This window comes from Nematolebias whitei, chromosome 23 (genome assembly GCF_014905685.2).
Source record: "Nematolebias whitei isolate Nwh7 chromosome 23, NemWhi1, whole genome shotgun sequence".
In the NCBI taxonomy this organism is placed as follows: Eukaryota; Metazoa; Chordata; class Actinopteri; order Cyprinodontiformes; family Rivulidae; genus Nematolebias; species Nematolebias whitei.
This window is the reverse complement of record NC_056520.1, coordinates 11326517-11345734: the sequence shown is the minus strand read 5'-3', so window position 1 is coordinate 11345734 and position 19218 is coordinate 11326517. Positions and strand designations below refer to the sequence as shown.

At 40.0% G+C, this 19218-nt stretch overlaps 1 protein-coding gene across 3 annotated transcripts in view; it reads right to left on the bottom strand.

The window, feature by feature from the left end:
• The window catches only part of dmd (dystrophin), a 274434-nt gene that overhangs the window by 90614 nt on the left and 164602 nt on the right, over positions 1-19218 (bottom strand). For all 3 annotated transcript variants that reach the window (XM_037696602.1, XM_037696599.1, XM_037696600.1), the window contains 9 exons: positions 17139-17274; positions 11726-11901; positions 10776-10923; positions 9787-9906; positions 8264-8413; positions 8055-8153; positions 7787-7886; positions 3836-4005; positions 3561-3678 (listed from right to left, as the gene is read on the bottom strand). In XM_037696602.1, coding sequence (XP_037552530.1) covers positions 3561-3678; positions 3836-4005; positions 7787-7886; positions 8055-8153; positions 8264-8413; positions 9787-9906; positions 10776-10923; positions 11726-11901; positions 17139-17274 — 1217 coding nt within the window. The remainder of the gene's footprint in view (positions 1-3560; positions 3679-3835; positions 4006-7786; positions 7887-8054; positions 8154-8263; positions 8414-9786; positions 9907-10775; positions 10924-11725; positions 11902-17138; positions 17275-19218) is intronic.

The following is a 19218-nucleotide window of genomic DNA, read 5'->3' as shown; positions in this document are numbered from 1 at the left end:
ATTTCATGACCCAATTTTGGACAAGCTAGTTGTCAGACAGCCTCACATTTGACTCTAGAGTACATGAGTTGACTCAATGAGGACAAGGTGCTAAAATCTGGTGGCTGCAAAACCAACCCAAATCACCACCCCTCCACCTACATGCCTGGAAGTTTTTTCATTCAACCTTTATTTAAACAGATAAATCACATTGAGCCTCGAAGACTCATTTACAAGTGAAACCTGTTTGGACAGACAAAAACAGTGGTTAACTGGACACATGTAGGAGTTGGAGGCGAAAAAAATTCCTATCAGACTTTTTTTTCCTGCCTGAGAAAACCCCCCTCTCTAATTTGAAAAAAAAAAAAAAAAAAAAAAAACCACCTTGCACAAACAAACATGTTTACGTAGACATTCTGCAATCGGAGACAAGAGCGGTCAACAACGCTTATAGATGCTCTCGAGGTCACTGTAATCAGTCAATGTCCTCCGGTGAGATCCATAAACATTCTTGAGGTGTGTCGAGGAATGGCCAAGGATAACATCTATGAGAATCCAAGAGTCCTGAAATGATGACACAAAGTTTATTCAGCTGGTATCATCTGGTTATCAGTTGGAAATTCCTCAGGGAGGGGGTGTTGAGCGTCAGATCACATTTTCTCCAGGTGAATTCAGATAAGGTGGCCTTCAAGACCAGCCAAGGGAGCCAAATTCAGATAAACACACAGTTGTTTTGGGGACAGGCAGAACTTAATGACATCTACCTTGAGTCTGTGTTGGTCGACTCGGTTCCGAAATGTCCAGATTAACATGGCCACACCGATGGAACGTGACTGAGTAAAATCCACAAGATCTGATCCATTCAGCCCAAAGCATTTGAGTTCGGGTACTCAAGACACGAACCAAGCCATCACAAAGGCAAGCAGCGTGATCGGGTCCAAATTTGCTGCCGACGACTTCCTTGATTGTAGATAAAACCAGCAACCAGCCGAATCCAAAAAGCAGGAACTAGTTATCGTAAATCCAATTAAATATGCGTCCTTAAAATCCACAGATGGCAGCAGAGATGGACACATCAAGTCTTCCAAGTCGATGAGATATCCAGCTGCGTGCGTGCCAACAGGGCAAATCGGCTCGCCTAAAGTCTGTCTTCTCTTTGAAGAAATGTTGTAAGGACAGGCTAGTTGGCTAAAATACATATAATACACCTACACAATACAATACAATACACCTACATGCTTGGAAGTTTGTATGAGGGGTTTGTGCTGCGATGCAGCATAGACATGTTTCCAAATATAAGTATTTAGAGGTCCATGCTAGTGGAAGCAGGGAAACTTTCAACCCTATTGAAACTGTTCCGATTTGTATTAGTTTTATTTTTCTTCCATAAATAAAAGTCATGCCCAAACTGCACGTAGTACTAAGATGATATTTATGTGGTAGTAACTGTGGTTTGTGAGTACGACAGAGGCAATTACGCAGACATGTTCACCTGTAGGAGACGTTATAATTTTGCAACAAACTTTGCATTTGGTTGTCTAACTTCTAAACCGTGAGTCACAAAGTTTTATGGCTTATAAACTCAAGTCCCCTGCATGCTACTGAGTCACATGGTATAGGCCACGCCCATTTCCGCCAAAAAAATTATTCTATATCGCAAAATTTGAGAAACCTACTTGTGAATGATTTTCAAACGTTTTCAAGTCGATCACTATACAACTCCATCTAAAGTTTAGATACCATTTGGATTATAAATGTCCAAGGAAAAATAATGATCTTTTTAAAACCTGGAAGATTTGTGTAGGCAAATAATTTTGGCAAACTAGATAAACACAGTTGTAACCTATTAGGGGAGTTCATTATATGAGTTATTGGGCCAAACTTGTTAAACGTTAGCATACAGGGAGCGCTATAACATAAAAAAATAAAAACTTTCTGCAAAAATGGCCAATTGGATCTTTACAAAATCTGGTACAGACCTTTAGGATAAGGACCTGAGCTAATAGCTCAAGAATAATATTTCACAAGGGAAGTGGGCGTGGCCTATAGCATCTCAAAGAAAAATTGTCACAAAATCAATCATGGAGCTTAAACTGTCAGGGATTTTAAGAATTTTTTGTTAATAGGAAAAATAGTGTGCTAACTGGTATATACTATTAAAAAATTTCCAACACCCACCAATATACTGTACCTACAGATATGGTTGAAACCTGGAGAGCTGTAACTCCAAAATCCCAAGCCTCATCATTGAGTACGTGATTGCCTCTTACTTGTTTAAGTGTACTGTATTTTTTACTACGGATGAATAGATTTTGAAAATGTACCATTATGTGTTCAAATTGGCATAATGTGCAAAAAAAGTTTGAAAAGTTTACAAGTCAGTGGTGAGACCAGGTCTGTATGGTCTGGAGACAGTGGCATTGATAAAAAGACAGGAGAAAGAACTGGACGTGGCAGAAATTAAGATGTTGAGGTTCTTCTTAGGTGTGACAAGGATGGATAAGATTAGGAATGAGACCATCAGAGGTACAGCACAGGTTGAACAACTGGGAGATAAAGTTAGAGAGGCCAGACTGAGATGGTTTGGACAAGTCCAGAGGAGGGACAGTGGGTATACTGGTAGAAGGATGTTAGAAATGCAGCTGCCAGGAAAAAGACAAAGAGGAGATATATGGATGCAGTTAGAGAGGACATGGAGGTAGTTGGAGCAAGGACAGAGGACACAATGAGATGGAGAAGGATGACTTGCTGTGGAGACCCATGAAAATGGAAAAGCTTGAAGAAGAAGAAAGATAATTAAGGATTTGGCCAAAAAAAAAAAAAAGTTTCCGAGACCTTATATTTTCTCCTCATCAAATTTCAAGTCAGCTGTACACAAGGTTGAAGGATTTCTGGGGATGAGATTAGCCAGAGGCAACATGCATCAAGTAACTTGGACCATCGCGAGGAAGCAACAGTGGTGGAATTTTTTCACACGCATCTCATCAATTTTGGCTTCATTTTAGTTTTAAAAAATGACGACTCTATGGAATCTGTTGTTTTTAACGCTCTTAATGTTAGATGTGAATAATTTTAGAACCTGGTATAGACATCCTTACAGAAAGAGGGTGGACGTGTGGAATCATGATTTTTGATTTTCAATGTACTTTAATAAACTGGATGAATTAAAATTCATCACTGCAGTTGAAAGTGCATGAAACTGCAATTAAGAACAACTTATAATTCAGAATTTATTAGAATGTGTATCTTGGTGTCAAATTTAAATCTTTCAGGGCATGATGACAAATCCAAAAATATTTAGACAAAATACCTTGACTTCATTTTCTTGTTGCTAAAGACCCAATTCAGAAAACTCCTCGAATGAGGCAAAACATCACCATAAAAATGAAGCTTAGTTAAAAAATTTAAAAAATAAAAAAACTCCTAGGATTATATAATTTATTAACTGCTCATGTGGAAGAAAGGGCTTCATAAGTCACACCAATTTTATTTTATTTTTTTAAATATGCAATTTCAGGTATGGATTTGTAAAAAAAAAACCAAAAAAAAAAACCAAAAAGTCCAAAATGTGTGTAACTTACTGCGTTCCGTAATAACGTTGCGCGTCTCCTGATTGCTGGTTTTGTTCTTTAGATTTTGAGCTGTTGTGACTTGTTTTTCCAGTAGGGGGCGACGCTGGTCAAGCTCTTGCAGAGATGCCTAAAAACAAACGCTTCGAATTTTACGATAAACGAGCGATTTTTTTTGTGTGTGTGTAAATTTTAATAGTAAAAAGAAAAGAAAAAAAGCACAAAAAAAACAATTGAATTGTTCATTTTAGTTTACTTGTTTGTTGCACTCTAGCTCCAAGACTAACCTTCAGTTGGCCAATATTTTCATTGATGTCGTCCAGATCAGCCACCACCACTTGCTTGTTCTGAACCATGTTATCCAGCATGGTCAGCCAGTCGGCGAGCTCAGCCCAGGATTTGTTGAATTGAGCTACAGCCGCAGATTCAGGCTGGCAACTTTCTAATGGAGTTTCATCTGGGACATACAAACGATAAGAGAAATATGATTGACGTGGAAGATACAGAAATATAAATACCAGATAATAAATGTACCAAATACTTTGTAAGAGTTGGCATTTTTAACAGTTTCAAACACTAATGGGCACGAATGTCATAATAATTATAAGCTTTTAATTGTTTTTTTTAACCAACCATTCTTTTTAGAATGATTATACAACAAACACTTAAAAATAATTTTTTGGGGATTCAATGATAAGTAAGTTTGGAAGAATAAAGAAAGGTAAGCCTTTTAAACCTAATAACACTGTCAAACATAATGATAGTAGCATCATGAGGTGATAATGTTGCATTTAAAGTGGATAGAATCATAAAAAAAGAGATATACCTCCAAATTCCTCAACTTTACCTCAAATCAATGGCTAGATTGATAGAACTTGGACAGAACTGGGTGATCCAGGCCATTGATACCAAATACACACATCAGAACTGGTTTCTGATGGGAAAAGTCAGACTAATATCAATTTTCTCAATGCCTTGACCTTAATCTGATTGAAAATTGTATAAACTATGCATAAAATACCAGGAGCCTCATTTACAAAGGGTACTTATGCACAAAAAATGTGGCGTACACCCTTTTTCATGTAAAACCAGATATATGAAGAATGAAATGAACTTGGAATTGTGTGCAGCCCCCACACCAACTTCATGGCTGATGCACACCCGTTTTTATGGTTATTGGTCCATTGGCGACACTTAAGAGGTGATAATGGGAGACTGTGTATTATTGTACACACCGGACACACTTGATGAACAATTAATACTTCCACATGCATGCAATTAGAAGAGTGGATATAAAAGCATTGTGCAAAGTGGTGCAGAAAATACCTTTAACAATAATGGCTTTAGCCTTATTAGAGGATAGCAAATGGTGCAATACGCAGAGTGTGTGTATTTAGAGACAAAGAGTACTTTTATGGCTCATGATGACGAATGGCTCATCAGCCATTTTAGGCTTTCAAGGGCAATCCTTGTGGAACTGTGCTTGGAGCTGTGGCCAGTCTCGTTGCGCGACACAGCAAGGAGCCGTGTGCTTCCTGTACACACAGCTGCTGACCACACAGGGGTTCTTAGCAACAGGGGTAGTCCAGAGGGAGCTGACAGACCGATCGGGACTGTGCCAGTCGACCCTGAGCCGAGCCATGTCAGCTGTATGGAATGAATAATTATCCATATGTCAACCAGGTTTATCAAATTCCCTACAATGCAGTTGAACAGGCCAACATTAAAGTGCAATTTGCAGTGACAGAGCATTTTCCTAAATTGGTGCTATCGACTGTGCGCACACTATAAAAGCACCATTGCAGGATGAATGCAGCTATGTTAACAGGAAGTTTTTAAATTCAATCAATGTGCAATTTATATGTGATGTGCAAATGCGACTAACCAACATTGTGGCGAAGTGGCCCGGTTCAATGCACGATTAATTCATTCTAATGAACAGCATGGTTGGGAACAGACTACAAGCTGGCGAGATGGGCGGCTTCTTGGTGAGTAAATTAATTTAATCATCCATAATGTATGACCGTTTTTTTCTTAATTTCAGCAGGTGTGCGCTGCTCTGACACCACAGCATTTACACAGATTGTCCCACTCGTTCCTCTTGCGCTTGTCGCTAATGCCAGAGGACAGCGTGCCAAGCGGTATGTTTTTACGAGCCTCCATCTGATTTAGAAGCACCTCCAACTCGCATTACGTGAAGTTCCTCTTTTTCCTGCATGTATGCGTATTGACAGTGCAGAGAACCACAGACACAACTTTCTGTTTGGCAGAAGATTTTCGAGTTTTACATTTCGCTGAAATATCTTTAATCATGCAATAAGCATAGCATGTTTGTGAATTATGTTTAACACAAACTACTGTGTCATAATGATTACCATTAGTATTTTGCAATTAAATGCACTGATTTGATAAAGTACTCTGAGTACTATATTCCACCCATTTATCAGTACAGTATGTAATTATGTTAATGCCCAAATAATCAACTCAAGCTTGAATCTCTACTTCAGTTGCCCAACTGACAAAATACTGCATCCTTGACATGTCAAGATATTCAGACATCGAAGAATAGCCGCTTCTTAAAATATTCTTATACTGTATGTGTGTGGATTATTTTGTAAATGCTTTACAATAGCACACCTAAGTTTTCCATGCACTTTCTGGGCGCCACTAACAGTTTGACTAAATGCCCTAAAAAAGCAGTTTCCATCTCCCACTGTCTTTTCTGTTAAACATGGCACACCCAGTTCCCCAGCTGAACCAGATGCTGAATTAGTCTTTTCAGACTCTAAATTCAGCTTTCTGCACAGGGACTGTGCAATTTGTTGAGAAAGGGGGTTAAAATACAAAACTTTACTTTGGTTAATACTAACAAGTATAAGTGAACCGTCATCATCTGTATTATCCGTTTTGATATTTTTGATTCCTCAGGTGCAGGGCAGATTTAAATCTATGTGTATATGGAGGCATGTCAAGGGAGGAGTTGGGTATTCCCTCATGTGCGTTTAACTCAACGTTGATTGGGATGTACAAAAGGAGTGTGCTTGGATTCATGTGCACGTACAGCTTCATACATCTGGATTTATTTGTGTGTACACTGCTTTCTCAATTTAAGCATTTGCCATGTTTCAGTAGGAAAACCAAGAAAGTCTTTGTACATGAGGCCCCAGGAAAGCATCCATCCATTATCCACCGCTTGTTCCAAAGTCGGGTCGCGGGGGCAGCAGCTTGAGCAAGGAGGCCCAGACATCTCTTTCCACAGCCACCTCTTCCAGCTCTTCTGGGAAGATTCCAAGACGTTCCCAGGCCAACCCAGAGACATAGTCTCTCCAGCATGTCCTGGGTCTTCCCCGGGGCCTCCTCCCTGTCTGACATGCCCGAAGCACCTCTCTAGGGAGGCACCCAGGGAGGATCCTTACCAGATGCCCGAACCACCTCAACTGGCTCCTCTTGATGTGGAGGAGCAGTGGTTCTACTCCGAGTCTCTCCTGGATAACTGAACTTCTCACCCTATCTCTAAGGGAGAGTCCAGCTACCCTGCGGAGGAATCTCATTTCAACTGCCTGTATCCGCGATCTCATTCTTTTGGTCACTACCCAGAGTTCATGGCCATAGGTGAGGTTAGGAACATAGACTGACCGGTGAACAGGGAACTTTGCCTTATAGCTCAGCTCCCCCTTCACCACAAAGGACCGATACAGAGTCCGCAATACTTCATACAATCCATCTGCCAATCTCACACTCCATTCTTCCCTCACTCGGGAACAAACCCCCAAGATACTTGAACTCCTCCACCGGAGGCAGAACCTCACCCTCGACTTGAAGAGAGCAATCCACCCAGGAAAGCAACCAGTTTAATTTAACTCTACCAATTCTTTTTCTTCAAAAAAAATAAAAAGAGTAGTCAACATCAATCAGAATTATACCAAAAGCTTGCGGATCAATAGAAAACGCTTGAGGTTGAGATTGACCATATATTAGTGGAGTTCACTGTAAATATTTTAGCCTACATATATACCCCATGTGTAGATTAGAGAAAATCCACAAATTTGAACTCAAGTACCCAGTTTTGTCTTTAAAATTGGTAAAATTATATGCTGTATAATCATTTAATTTGGAAAAAAACAATAGGTAAAATAAATAATTAAAAGCCCTAACGCTGATATGTATACATTTTGACTATCTAAAAAGTACAAAAGCAACACAAGACAATTTTTCTGGTAAAAAACAACAAATCTTACAGGCTTTTTTGGCTTGAAACGCAGCAGCTATCCTCTCCTTATGCTGCCGCAGCAACTCCAGGATAACTGTCCAATCTTTCCTTAGCTTTCCGTATTTCACCTGCCATCCATACACACAAGTACACGGTCAGTAGCGATATGAGACTTTCAGGTCTTCTTGTTAAAACAAAAAAAGAGGGTTTAGCTTTAGAGTCAACAAGTTGTGACCAAACTGAAACTAATATTTCCGGATGCTACACCTAACTGTAAAAGTTTTCTTTATTCTGACCTTGTCCACGTGGCCTGGAGGGGTGTCCTTAAACAGCTGGTTAGCTCTCTCCAAAACAAACTCCACTTCAGGCTGCTTGACATGTACTTCTTCAACCAGCTGCAAATAGAGGTTTTAAAGGGTACAGAAATTATTGACATTTATTTAAACTATTTGTACTTCTGTTTTCTGACATTAAAGCAATCAGGTTTTTAAAAAGTGTGCCTCACTTTGGCTGGTGGCTCATCTGGATTTTGCTCGAGTTTAGCTCTGGTGTTTGATGCCCAGGCAGACAGGTCATCCAGTTGACCCTGAAGATTCCCAAGCTCCTTTAGTAGAGCTTCAATTTCCAGTTGACGCTCAGGCAGAGCCTTGGACACCTAAGAGAAGACTCAATGTTATTGAAAAGGTTTGGTATTCAACAGGGGTATGAACTTGAGTCCTTTGATTTGGACTCAAGCCACCAATTTTGATAAAGATATCTGTTTTGGTTAGTTAAGGTCACTGTGTCCCTGAGAGCCCTGTTTGAGTAAGAATGTCTACAAATGTACTGAAAACGTAGTTCTGAAGAAAATGTCTGTTGTATTGTTTTTTCCAGCTACTCCTCTATTCGTCATCTTCATACAAACAATTTGGCAATCTTTTAATGCTGGATGCCCTTCCAGACACAAATGTTAATTTTAGAATTGATTTTAAAATTCTTTAGCAAGGCCCTTCGCAGCCGAGCACCAGACTAGGTCAGAGAGATGATTTTAGTTTACGAGCCAGAACATCCCCTTCACCGATTCCTCTCTTTTAGCTATTCCGCAAAGCTGAGCAAGAACTATTGTTGATTCTGCTTTTAGTAGCTCCACACTGAGACTGTGGAACGGCCTGCCGGAAGATCTGAGAGGAGTCCATAATCCTGATGCATTTAAACATAGACTAGAAACCCATCTGCTCACTCTAGCTTTTAGATAGGATACCTTTTATTTCCCTGCTGTAAAGGACTTTGAATTGCATTTGATTTGTATGAAAGGTGCTATAGAAATAATGTTTGATAGTTTGATTGAAAGGTTCTTGAAGAAGTTCTTTCCAGATGTTTGAATTTGGCATACCAACTATAGATAAACGTGAATGCGAAACATCAAACTTAAGATTAATATATAATACATTTTCTTCGGAAAATGATGCAGTGATCAGTGATAATAAATATACACAAACGACAAATAAAAGTCAATTAGATTTGAGGAAAAAAACAGAAGTAGGCATGAATATGCTAACTGCTCCACCTGGGTGTATCCCAGGTGTGATGGGTTAAATGCAGAGAATCAATTTCGTCGTTGTATGGGAACATACAATCATGACAAGACATAGCACTTTAACTTTAACTTAATATATGTAGACCACTATGCATTGCAAAACATTTAATTTGAGCATGCACAATCCATAAAAAGGTCCATTACTGTATGAATTAAGGTTGCCACTGTTTGTCCAAGAGAGGTCTTAATTTCAAGGTTTTTGCTCAAGAATAAGTTAAAAATGTGCATTCTGTACTTGAAAAGTACAACCAACAAACTGGAGAGTCTACAAACTTTTAACTGTGCCCAGAGGATTAGTTTATAACTTCTTTGGGTCACTTTTTTTTTAAATCTTGTTTTACACTTTCAGTGATGAATAGACTTGGAACCAGATTCAGATTTTATTACATAATGTGAAGCCCCATTAAGTTTAATGAGCTTTTGCTGTAATATTTGCAGTGGAAACAGCAGACCTGAGACCAGCGAGTGTTGATGCGCCTGACGTCTCTCTGTTTGTCAGCGGGAATTAGTTTTTGCTTGGAGTTCAGATCTTCCACTACTGCTTTTTTAGCAGGAAGCTCCTCTACACGTACCTAAGAGACAAAAACACAAAAAATTGTCTAAATAATACTGTAGTTCAGGATAGGAAACCTCTTAAACAACACTATTTCACACAAACCAAATAAATTAATAAATGAAAGCAAAAATGCACTTAAGTTTAGCATTACAATATTAAACAAAATATCACAGAGCAGCAAACACATGTATATTCTCACATACTGTATTTACCCTAAACTGATAGAAAAGTTGCTCCCTCTCCCACCGTTTTCTGACCCAAACACTAAATGCTAAATTTGGTCAAAGTAGCACAAATTAGGCAATGCTTTTAGATTTGAAAAGAGCGTTCAATAAACACTAAAAAGAGGTCATACTTTCCAGTTTGCTAATCTAAACATTAGTAATTATTACCCATGACCACTATCACAGACATCTACACCTGCAGATGCAAGAAGAGGGCCTCACTTGCATCATGAAGGACCCCACTCACCCAGCACACACACTTTTTGCCCTGCTCCCCTCAGGCAGAAGGTTGAGGAGCATTAAGTGCAGAACCAATAGGCTGAGGAACAGCTTCTACCCTGAGGTTGTTAGACTCATGAATCCCTAGTCAGGATTATCACTGTGAAAATCACTTTAATGCCACTTGGTTGTTGATATGTGTTGTTGACTATCCAATTCACCACTTGCTCTTGCCGAGGTCGGATATATATATATATAAACGGCTCAATAACATAACTCATTAGATCACTTTTGCCCCGCATTTACAAACGGTCCCCTTAAAGTAGGTGGTTTTATTACGTCCCCAAGATTTTAAACAACGAACACACACACACACACACATTTATGCACACACACAAAACTCAGCGGTTCAAAAGTAAATGTTGTTGTTCACTGACTGTACCTGGACTTTGCTCAGAGTCTCTCTGATATGTTGTGGTTCTGGAGGTTGCAGAGGGATGGCCAGGACACACTCTGCTTTATCCAACCAACCCAGCATGGAGCCCATGTCCTCTTCAAGCTGTGAAGCTGCTGTTCTGGCCTCAGATGATCTGCAGAGCACAGAAATGGAAAAAAAGAGAAGAAAGTATAATTTATTTTTCTTCAATCTTTTGTTCCAAAACTTTTAAGTCAGCATGCAGTCTGGCATCTCTGTTGTGGGAAGTCATGCAGTTCTGACAAGCTTTGATCTGCTTCATTGCTTCCTTCTCTTATTATTTCATTTTGACCAGAAAACATATTTAAATCAATTAAACAAGCATGAAGAGTTTAGGAGGTGTGTTTTTTTTTTTTCCTAACATAAAAATGGATTAAAAGAAAATGCAAGGCTTTTGGTGACCTAGTCAGGGTATAGCCCACCTCTCACTAACTGGGAATGGGTGCCAACTCCCCTCCCCCTCTCAAACCTGAACAGGTTTAAAAAGGTTACATAAAATAGATTGGTGAAAATGTCTTATATTTGCTCACCAGCCTTTTAACTTAACTTTGCTGCATAGCTCAGTGCTTTTTCCACATTATCTGGTCATTTACAACAACAACAAAAAAACCCTGACTGCCCTTAAATTACATTTTACAGTATAGATTTCTTCTATAGGATACCATTAAAGTCATTTAATGCATCTGTAATAGCTCGTAGATGTTGACTAACAATAGTCGTATGTAGCAAGTCCAAAGGCACCAATCAACAACCTTGCAGTTTGTGTTGCTTGTGCTACTATGAGTACTGTGATTACACATAAAAGTGTACTTTATCCTCACTTTGTACATGTAAACTAGGGTAATAAAATATAATGCATTCAAATTTACATTAAGCTAAAGAGACTACAAAAATATTGAGGAGCCAGACACACCCACCTCCTTTTGCGCTCCTTAAGCTGATAGCAGACGTCGGCCCAGTGAGCGTTTAATAATTTAAGCTGCGATCTGAGGCGCAGGGCATCATCTGGCGTGCTCATCTGGCTGATATCCTCCCCTGCAGAGTTCACTCTTCCCAGCACCACTTCCTGGAATGGCATAGCCTCCACCAGGTCCTGTGCACACCCGCCCATCCATACACATACAGAAAGAGTAACTGGTAAGTCCACACAGGCGCAATGCCTCTGGATACTGGGTATACAATCCCCAGTTGCAATAAAGTTGTACTGCTGTCTAAGATTTAAAGTAAAACAGAATGCACTGATCATGATCGTACATCTCAAATCTATATTTAAATGGACTGCACTTATATAGCACCTTTCCATCTAATCAAGATACTCAAACCACTTTAAAACACAATCTGTACCCTCATTTATCTCCACACATACATTCTTACAGCACTCTGCTATCTGAATTGATGTAGTAGACTATAACACTATACAGACTATACAGATAACAGACTTCTCCTTAATATGGGAGGTGTGGTGTATGTTTCCAGAAATTTGATTTGTCTGACCACAGTGGAAGTGTTCCTGAGCCCATACAGTGATATCCAGAACAGAATCAGACCTGTTTTAATGCCATGGCCTTCGAGATCACACGCATCCAATATTGACTTTCAGTATTGTTCTTTCTGTAGAAATTTCTCTATGCGTTTGGCTGATGAGCCATTGGATGGAATCTACCATAATACGTAATACGACTAAACACTTTTAAGCCAGAATCCTGCCTAGACATAACACAAAAAGGCAACGCATTTTCCATTGGTCTCTAATAGCCAGCTAAGGCCAGTGCAGAGAGACGTTGTTGACTGGGATGATGGGCGTCTGAATGATGGTCGCACTCTCTGATCGCACATTGCATGTTGGCTGAGAATGTGGTGCTAAATGACTTGAAGACAACCTGATTCTAGGTTAGAACAGGTTAGAACAGTCGTCCTCCAATGAGAGTTGGAGGTTTGATTATACAAGTATACATGAATGATAGTATGAAGTACACATGTCGAAGTGTCCCTGGATAAGACACTGAAACCCCCAATGCCTTCAATGTCCCCTATCCATTTATAGATAAAATCTAAAGCAGTGATTAGTCTCCATAGAATGACTTATTCAGATTAACTTTGTAGAGTTGTAATAAAGTGGTATATGAATGTGTGTGGATGGCAAATGAGGGTACCGTGTTTTTCGGCCTATAAGTCGTGTTTTTTTGCATAATTTACAAGACTTATACGCTGAAGCGACTTATTTATGGATTTTTTCCCCATATTTATAAACCAATTTTTGGCTGAGGTATTACCGTTTTCATTCGTTCTGACTGAAAATATTGAACACTACCATTTACAGCCACTAGATGGCACTTGGATAAGCTGGCATGCCACCTTGTCATGCAATAGGTAAAAGTAGCTATTAACGACACAATCGGCATGCCATAGCCTTCCACCTTCGTCCAGCTCGCCTGGAACAAACGTCAAATCAACTTAATTTTGCTGCGCCGCCCAGGCAGCTGATTTGACTATTAAAGTGCATTTATTAAGGAAAAGTTCAACTGAGACACACCTTTACTATAAAGTCGAGCAAACAAATAATAGTTTTAGGTTTTTGTTAAATTTCGAAGAAATGCGCATCGTTCCTCCTTCCTGAGTTCCTCCCTGTCTGCATGCTCCCGGAACACCGAGGCAACGAATACTTTTGAAACACAGCTGACTGTGTATTTGATGTATTTGTATTTGACTATCAAAGTGCATTTATTAAGGAAAAGTTAGACTAAGACACATCTTTGCTATAAAGTTGAGCAAACAAATAATTGTTTTTAGGTGGATATCTTGTTAAATTTCAAAGAAAAGCATAGCGGGTCCTCCCGTGCACGCTCCCGCTGCCGCGAATCGACTTTTGAAATGCAGCCGATTTGACCGTCAAAGTGCATTTATTAAGCAAAAGTTAAAACTGAGACACACCTTTACTATAATTTTGAGCAAACAAACAATTGTTTTTAAGTGTTAATCTTGGTAAATTCTTGTTAAAGTCCTCTCGTGCACGCTCCCGCGGCTGCCATTTGGAAGCCAATCGATTTTTGGCACAACACCGGCCCACATTTCCGGGTTGTCAGCGGTGACGCATAATAAATGCGACGTATATGGCAAAGCGAAGTAGTTATGGATTTTTCCACTTTATTAGACATATTTGGACTGATGCGACTTATAGGGCGGAGCGACTTATAGGGCGGAGCGATGTGTACGGCGAAAAATACAGTACATGTTGTGTTGTAAAGCTCTTACAGTAGTGTGGTTAGCTAGAAAGGTGCTATGTCAGTAAAGTCCATTCCAGTTACCATTTACACAGTGCAATATATTTGCTTTATACTTGGAATTGACTGTTGGACTCAACCCTATTTGTCAGTTATCAAAATATATTGTGATCCACCAAATGGGTTTTTAAAAAAACCTTCAGAAAGTTGGATGTTCATCTACACCTGATCACAACTTATATTTCACAATGTGTCAAGTTTACGGCGTGGTTTGAATCCATTTCATCAGTTTAACTGAAGCTAAAAGCTTCGTCTGATCCTCAGATTAAACAGTTTGAAACAACAATTCAGTTTTTATTTTTATTTAGGTTGATGCAACATTAAAATGTCAGATTCGATGATATAATATCCTTATATAAGTCTTAAAAAAAAAAAAGAGTGTTCTGTTTGTTGTGAGGCAGAACACTGCGTCAGACACTTTTTTCCTTGAAAACTGCCGTGTACAAGCATGACGCTGATACTGTTTTGGGACTGGACACTTGAAACAAGCTCAGAGATATTAAATCTGGGAGGAATGTACAAATGTTTTGTGGTACATCAAATTATTAGATGTAGAAGGATGAGTAAAATTGGAATCTGGCCTGATATGTGTTTAGGTAGCATCTGCGCCCACAAGCTCCACTTTTTTGATAAGCAGTTCTCTTTGAAACCTTGCTCGGTATCTCACTATGGGAGGTTGGTGAACAGAATTTGGCCTCCGTCGCTGCATCACGCTCAAATAAACTACTTGGGATTGACAGTTTTCCTGTCTCTCAAACATTTTTCACTGTTGCTACAGAATTGTTTTGCATTTAGCTCAAATATATACATACATACACCGAAAGTAGGGCCGAAGGTTCTAGAAAGTCCTTTAACTTATCAAGGCCATAGACTACATGCAAGAAACTCTTCCATCCATCCATCCATCCATCCATCCATCCATCCATCCATCCATCCATCCATCCATCCATCCATCCATCCATCTGTCCATCCATCCGTCCGTCCGTCCGTCCATCCATCCATCCATCCATCCATCCATCCATCCATCCATCCATCCATCCATACATCCATACATACGTCCATCTTTACTTTCTCCTTCCTTTCTGGGTCACTGGTGCCAATGTCCAGCAGTCACTGTGCAAGAGGCGGGGTACACCCTGAAAAGACTGCAAGTCCATCACAGAGCCACATCCATGCTGCTGATCTCATGCTGCTGATTTATTTCATGCTGTTGTTTTCACGTTCATACTCATCTGCTCAAACAGACTCATGTTCGTGCTGCTGTTGTTCGGCGTATTGTTTCTGCACTATTAAGTGTTGAGCGTATTCTTAGTTCCTATCTTAGATCTTACTACCGTTTTTCTTTTACAATTTATACTTTTGTTGGATGTAACTGGGACCCTGTGTACACATTTCATTCCACCACATGTACCACATGAGCTGGGCTGTCATTTCTAACCCGAATCCATAGCCCGGCCCAGTCCGACCCGGATTAGGGCCGGGTCGGGCCATAATACTGTGCTTAATGTGCGGGCCGGACCGATGTCTGGCTTTTGATTGTGTCAGCAAACGCGCATGGCTGACAATCCAATTATATGGCAACATGGCTTGCCATACATTAACCAGCCGCACGACCATTTGACCGAACGCTGATCGGCCTTGAAAGAGGTAAAAAAAAAAAAAAAGTTTAATTAAGCTTCAGACGGGACTATACTGCCAGGCTGCGATCCATCAAAGCCCAAATGGATGTTCATTCAGCCGCTGCACTCAGTGAATCCCATGCATGCACGGAGAGAACACACAAACTCCATCCAGAAAAATCTCGCTTTATAGGTGAGTGGTGGCGCAGAAGTTAGAGAAGGTGGGCCTGTGATCGGGAGGTCACCGGTTCAACTCCCTGGATCGAAAACGTTAAAATGTGGGTGGAAAAGGTGAAACACCCACACCTGCCTCCACCCACATTTGCCCCACTCTGGGCCCTTAAGCAAGGCCGTTAACCCCCATCATCTGCTCCCAAAACAGGTCTCTTTTGAAAATGAGTCCTCACAACTCTATGAGACTACCTGTGGAAATAAAGGCTAAATAAATAATCTGGCAACCTATTAGTTGAGGCGTCAGCTCTACCAACTGTGCCACTTTTCGCCATGCAAGGCAACTAAACAAATTAAATAAAATCTGCCAAGAAGAGTGATTCAATATCCACCCAAAATCATACCAGAAACTTGTGTACAAAAAGCCTCTGGTTCGGGTGCAACTTGCCAAGGAGTTTTTAACCAAATACGTACTAGTGCTATGTGTTGTCATCATTGTATGCTCCCATACAATGATGAATTGGTTCTCTGCATTTAACCCATCACACCTGAGATACACCCAGGTGGAGCAGTGGGCAGCTATGTAAGCTGCCTGGGGAGAAATTAGGGATGTCTTGCTCAAGGATACCATGACACGTGGGCATGGCGGGGAGTTGAACTGCTACTTTTTGGTCCCAGGTCAGCTGCCCTACCTCTACACCATCGCAGCCCGTAAATAATAGTGGGGGGTGTTTAAATACATATTATTAGAGCCTGAACCTCGGACTCTGTGTGACTTAAGAGAAAACCCACAATAAATGCAAACTTGTACACCAAATTCATTTTTTTTAATCAGTGAAAGTGTTGTTTAATCATTCTACCTTTAAAAAAGAGCATTCCAAATAAATGATTAAAAGCCCAAACATGACATCCATCCCCATAAGTATATGATAAGCAGGTAAAAACAGTAAAACAAGACATGTTACTTATTCTTATACTTGTGTTTTGTACTTTGTATGGCTTTTTGTATTCACTTTTGCAAACAGAATAGTTTAATTAAAACATATAATTGTTTTAACACGTAATTTCCCCAATTAACTTTACTGCAGGAGCAGTAAACGTGATATTTTCATGAACAAATCGCAAAAAATAAAACAATTACTAGGTTGAAATATGTATCGCATTCGCTGCCCGGGTGCAGATTTGTTATATTTGTGTAGAAAGGTGAGTTTTAAACATTTAAATGTCTGCGGCTGCTTGCGTGTGCTCTGCGTGTTTACCCTGAGATGCTGTCTGTGCGCTGCTGGCTCAGACTCTGACAGTTTCAAAGTGCTCTCGGCGTTATTCAGCCACTCCTCCAGAGTCTTGTGATCTGAAACAAACTTCTGCCACTTGGAGCTGCAATCCTGCCAACGCCTTCACAAACACAGCAGAGCAGATGGAAAATTATACTTGCTAATTACACACACTCGCACAAAAATAAAACATGTATGTGTTAGCAGTCGTGGTAAAATTAAAAGCTACTCATTGCAAAGAATAAAATAAACCCTTAATGGTTAGGGCTATGGTGAGCTACATCAAATGGCGAATTATAAAAATGTTTACTCCGGTAGTTTTACAGATATATTGATGGGCAATTCTGAAATGCAAGTACACACTGGATGTAAGGCAAAGTACACACTCGAGCACAGCTGACCATCATTAGGCTGGACGTAGCCTGTGCAGGTAAACACATATGGTGAAATTGTACAGGAAGAATCTTAAAAAAAGACAATAAGGTAGGAACATAAAAGGAATCTGCTGCTAAACCTGATGGAGCACCCTAAAGACAGCGCTCTGCAGTCAAACATTCAGCTTTCGCAACACTTGGGTTAGACCAGGAAGTTAGGGCTGGGCGATATGGACCAAAATTAATATCTCGATATTTTTAAGATAAATCGCGATATACGATATATATATCTCAATCTTTTTTCTTCCCATAAAGTAATAACAGTATATTTCTAGAGAAAAAGCTTTGTCCCAAATGTCACACAGGCACATTTATTAAACAGCTGTAACTGTTCAAAATAAATGTCTAAAAAAAATAAACTATTACAGCTGCGCCGCCTTCACGACGTTAGTCAGCGAGTGTGAGGCAACACGTGAGGGGCTGCGTTTGTATTCAGTGAGGGGGTAGGAGGGGCAGTGTGAAGTTGGCGGCGCAGACAGGCAGAAAAAAAAACTACATGGATTTTCAATTCTAATAATACTTGATGGTTGCAATAGAGCCATTTTAACCATCGTAAATTGAAAAACTCGCGATACATCGTTAAATTCGATATATCGCCTAGCCCTAGAAGAGGTGTGTCGTTTTATTGATTTTAGGGATGCACATTATGGGCATGGTATCGGTATCGCCCAATATTAGCATTAAAGTTTAGTATCGGACATTGGCCATTCCATTAAAATAACTCGCCGATATAAAAGGTGGTGTTTTTGCCTGCAGCAGCGGCACAACGCGATGACGTCACGTGCACCTGCCCGATCTCACGGCGGAGAGGAAAATTCAAAATGTCTGCGGTGTGGAAGTTTTATTTTTCGCTGGTGAGGTTGTAGGATTCCGAAGACTTATGGACTACGTTGAGCCTCGCTACATCGTCCCCAGTCAGATATTTTTTCCGATGTAGCCTTACCCGAGTTACAAGCCGCCATTTCCAACGTCATTGAGAAGCTAACAGCCGATAGCACGACTTGTTGGGTGAGTTTTTACCACAGACATTTGGACGTCGTGTTAGCCCCGTTAGCATGATTAGTCTTACAGCACAATAGATAGACAAAAACTTAGAACTTAAAAAGTCTGTCCTTCATGCACAGGAGTGCAGAGGATCCCACACTGCAGCTATAGGAACCTGGAACAAGCCTCCACAAGAGAGACAGCATCGCAGGTGACTAATGCTAATAAATAACATTTAACACTTTTCATTTAATGTAAGTTAAAGTGCTATGCATATGGCTGTTAATGAATATATGTTACCAGCTCTTACAGCTGTTACATAATTTTTGTAGCAAATAAGCCTAAATAAGAGGGCTACGTTCTGACAAAGGAATGTATATAAAATATCGGTCTCAGCATTGGTTATCAGCCAAATAAGTTTTAACATATCGGATATCGGCCAAAAATCCAATATCGTGCATCCCTAATTGTTTATTTTAATTTTAGTGTAATGTATGGAACTCAAATCCTAATTTATCTACATATGCTTTTCAGCTTCCTATAAGGTGCTACTAGATTGGATTAGGCAAGACGGGGTTGGCCCAGAATTTGATTATCTGCATTTTCTATCTTTTGTGTAGCCCATCTGTAGCTTGTACCATTGTACC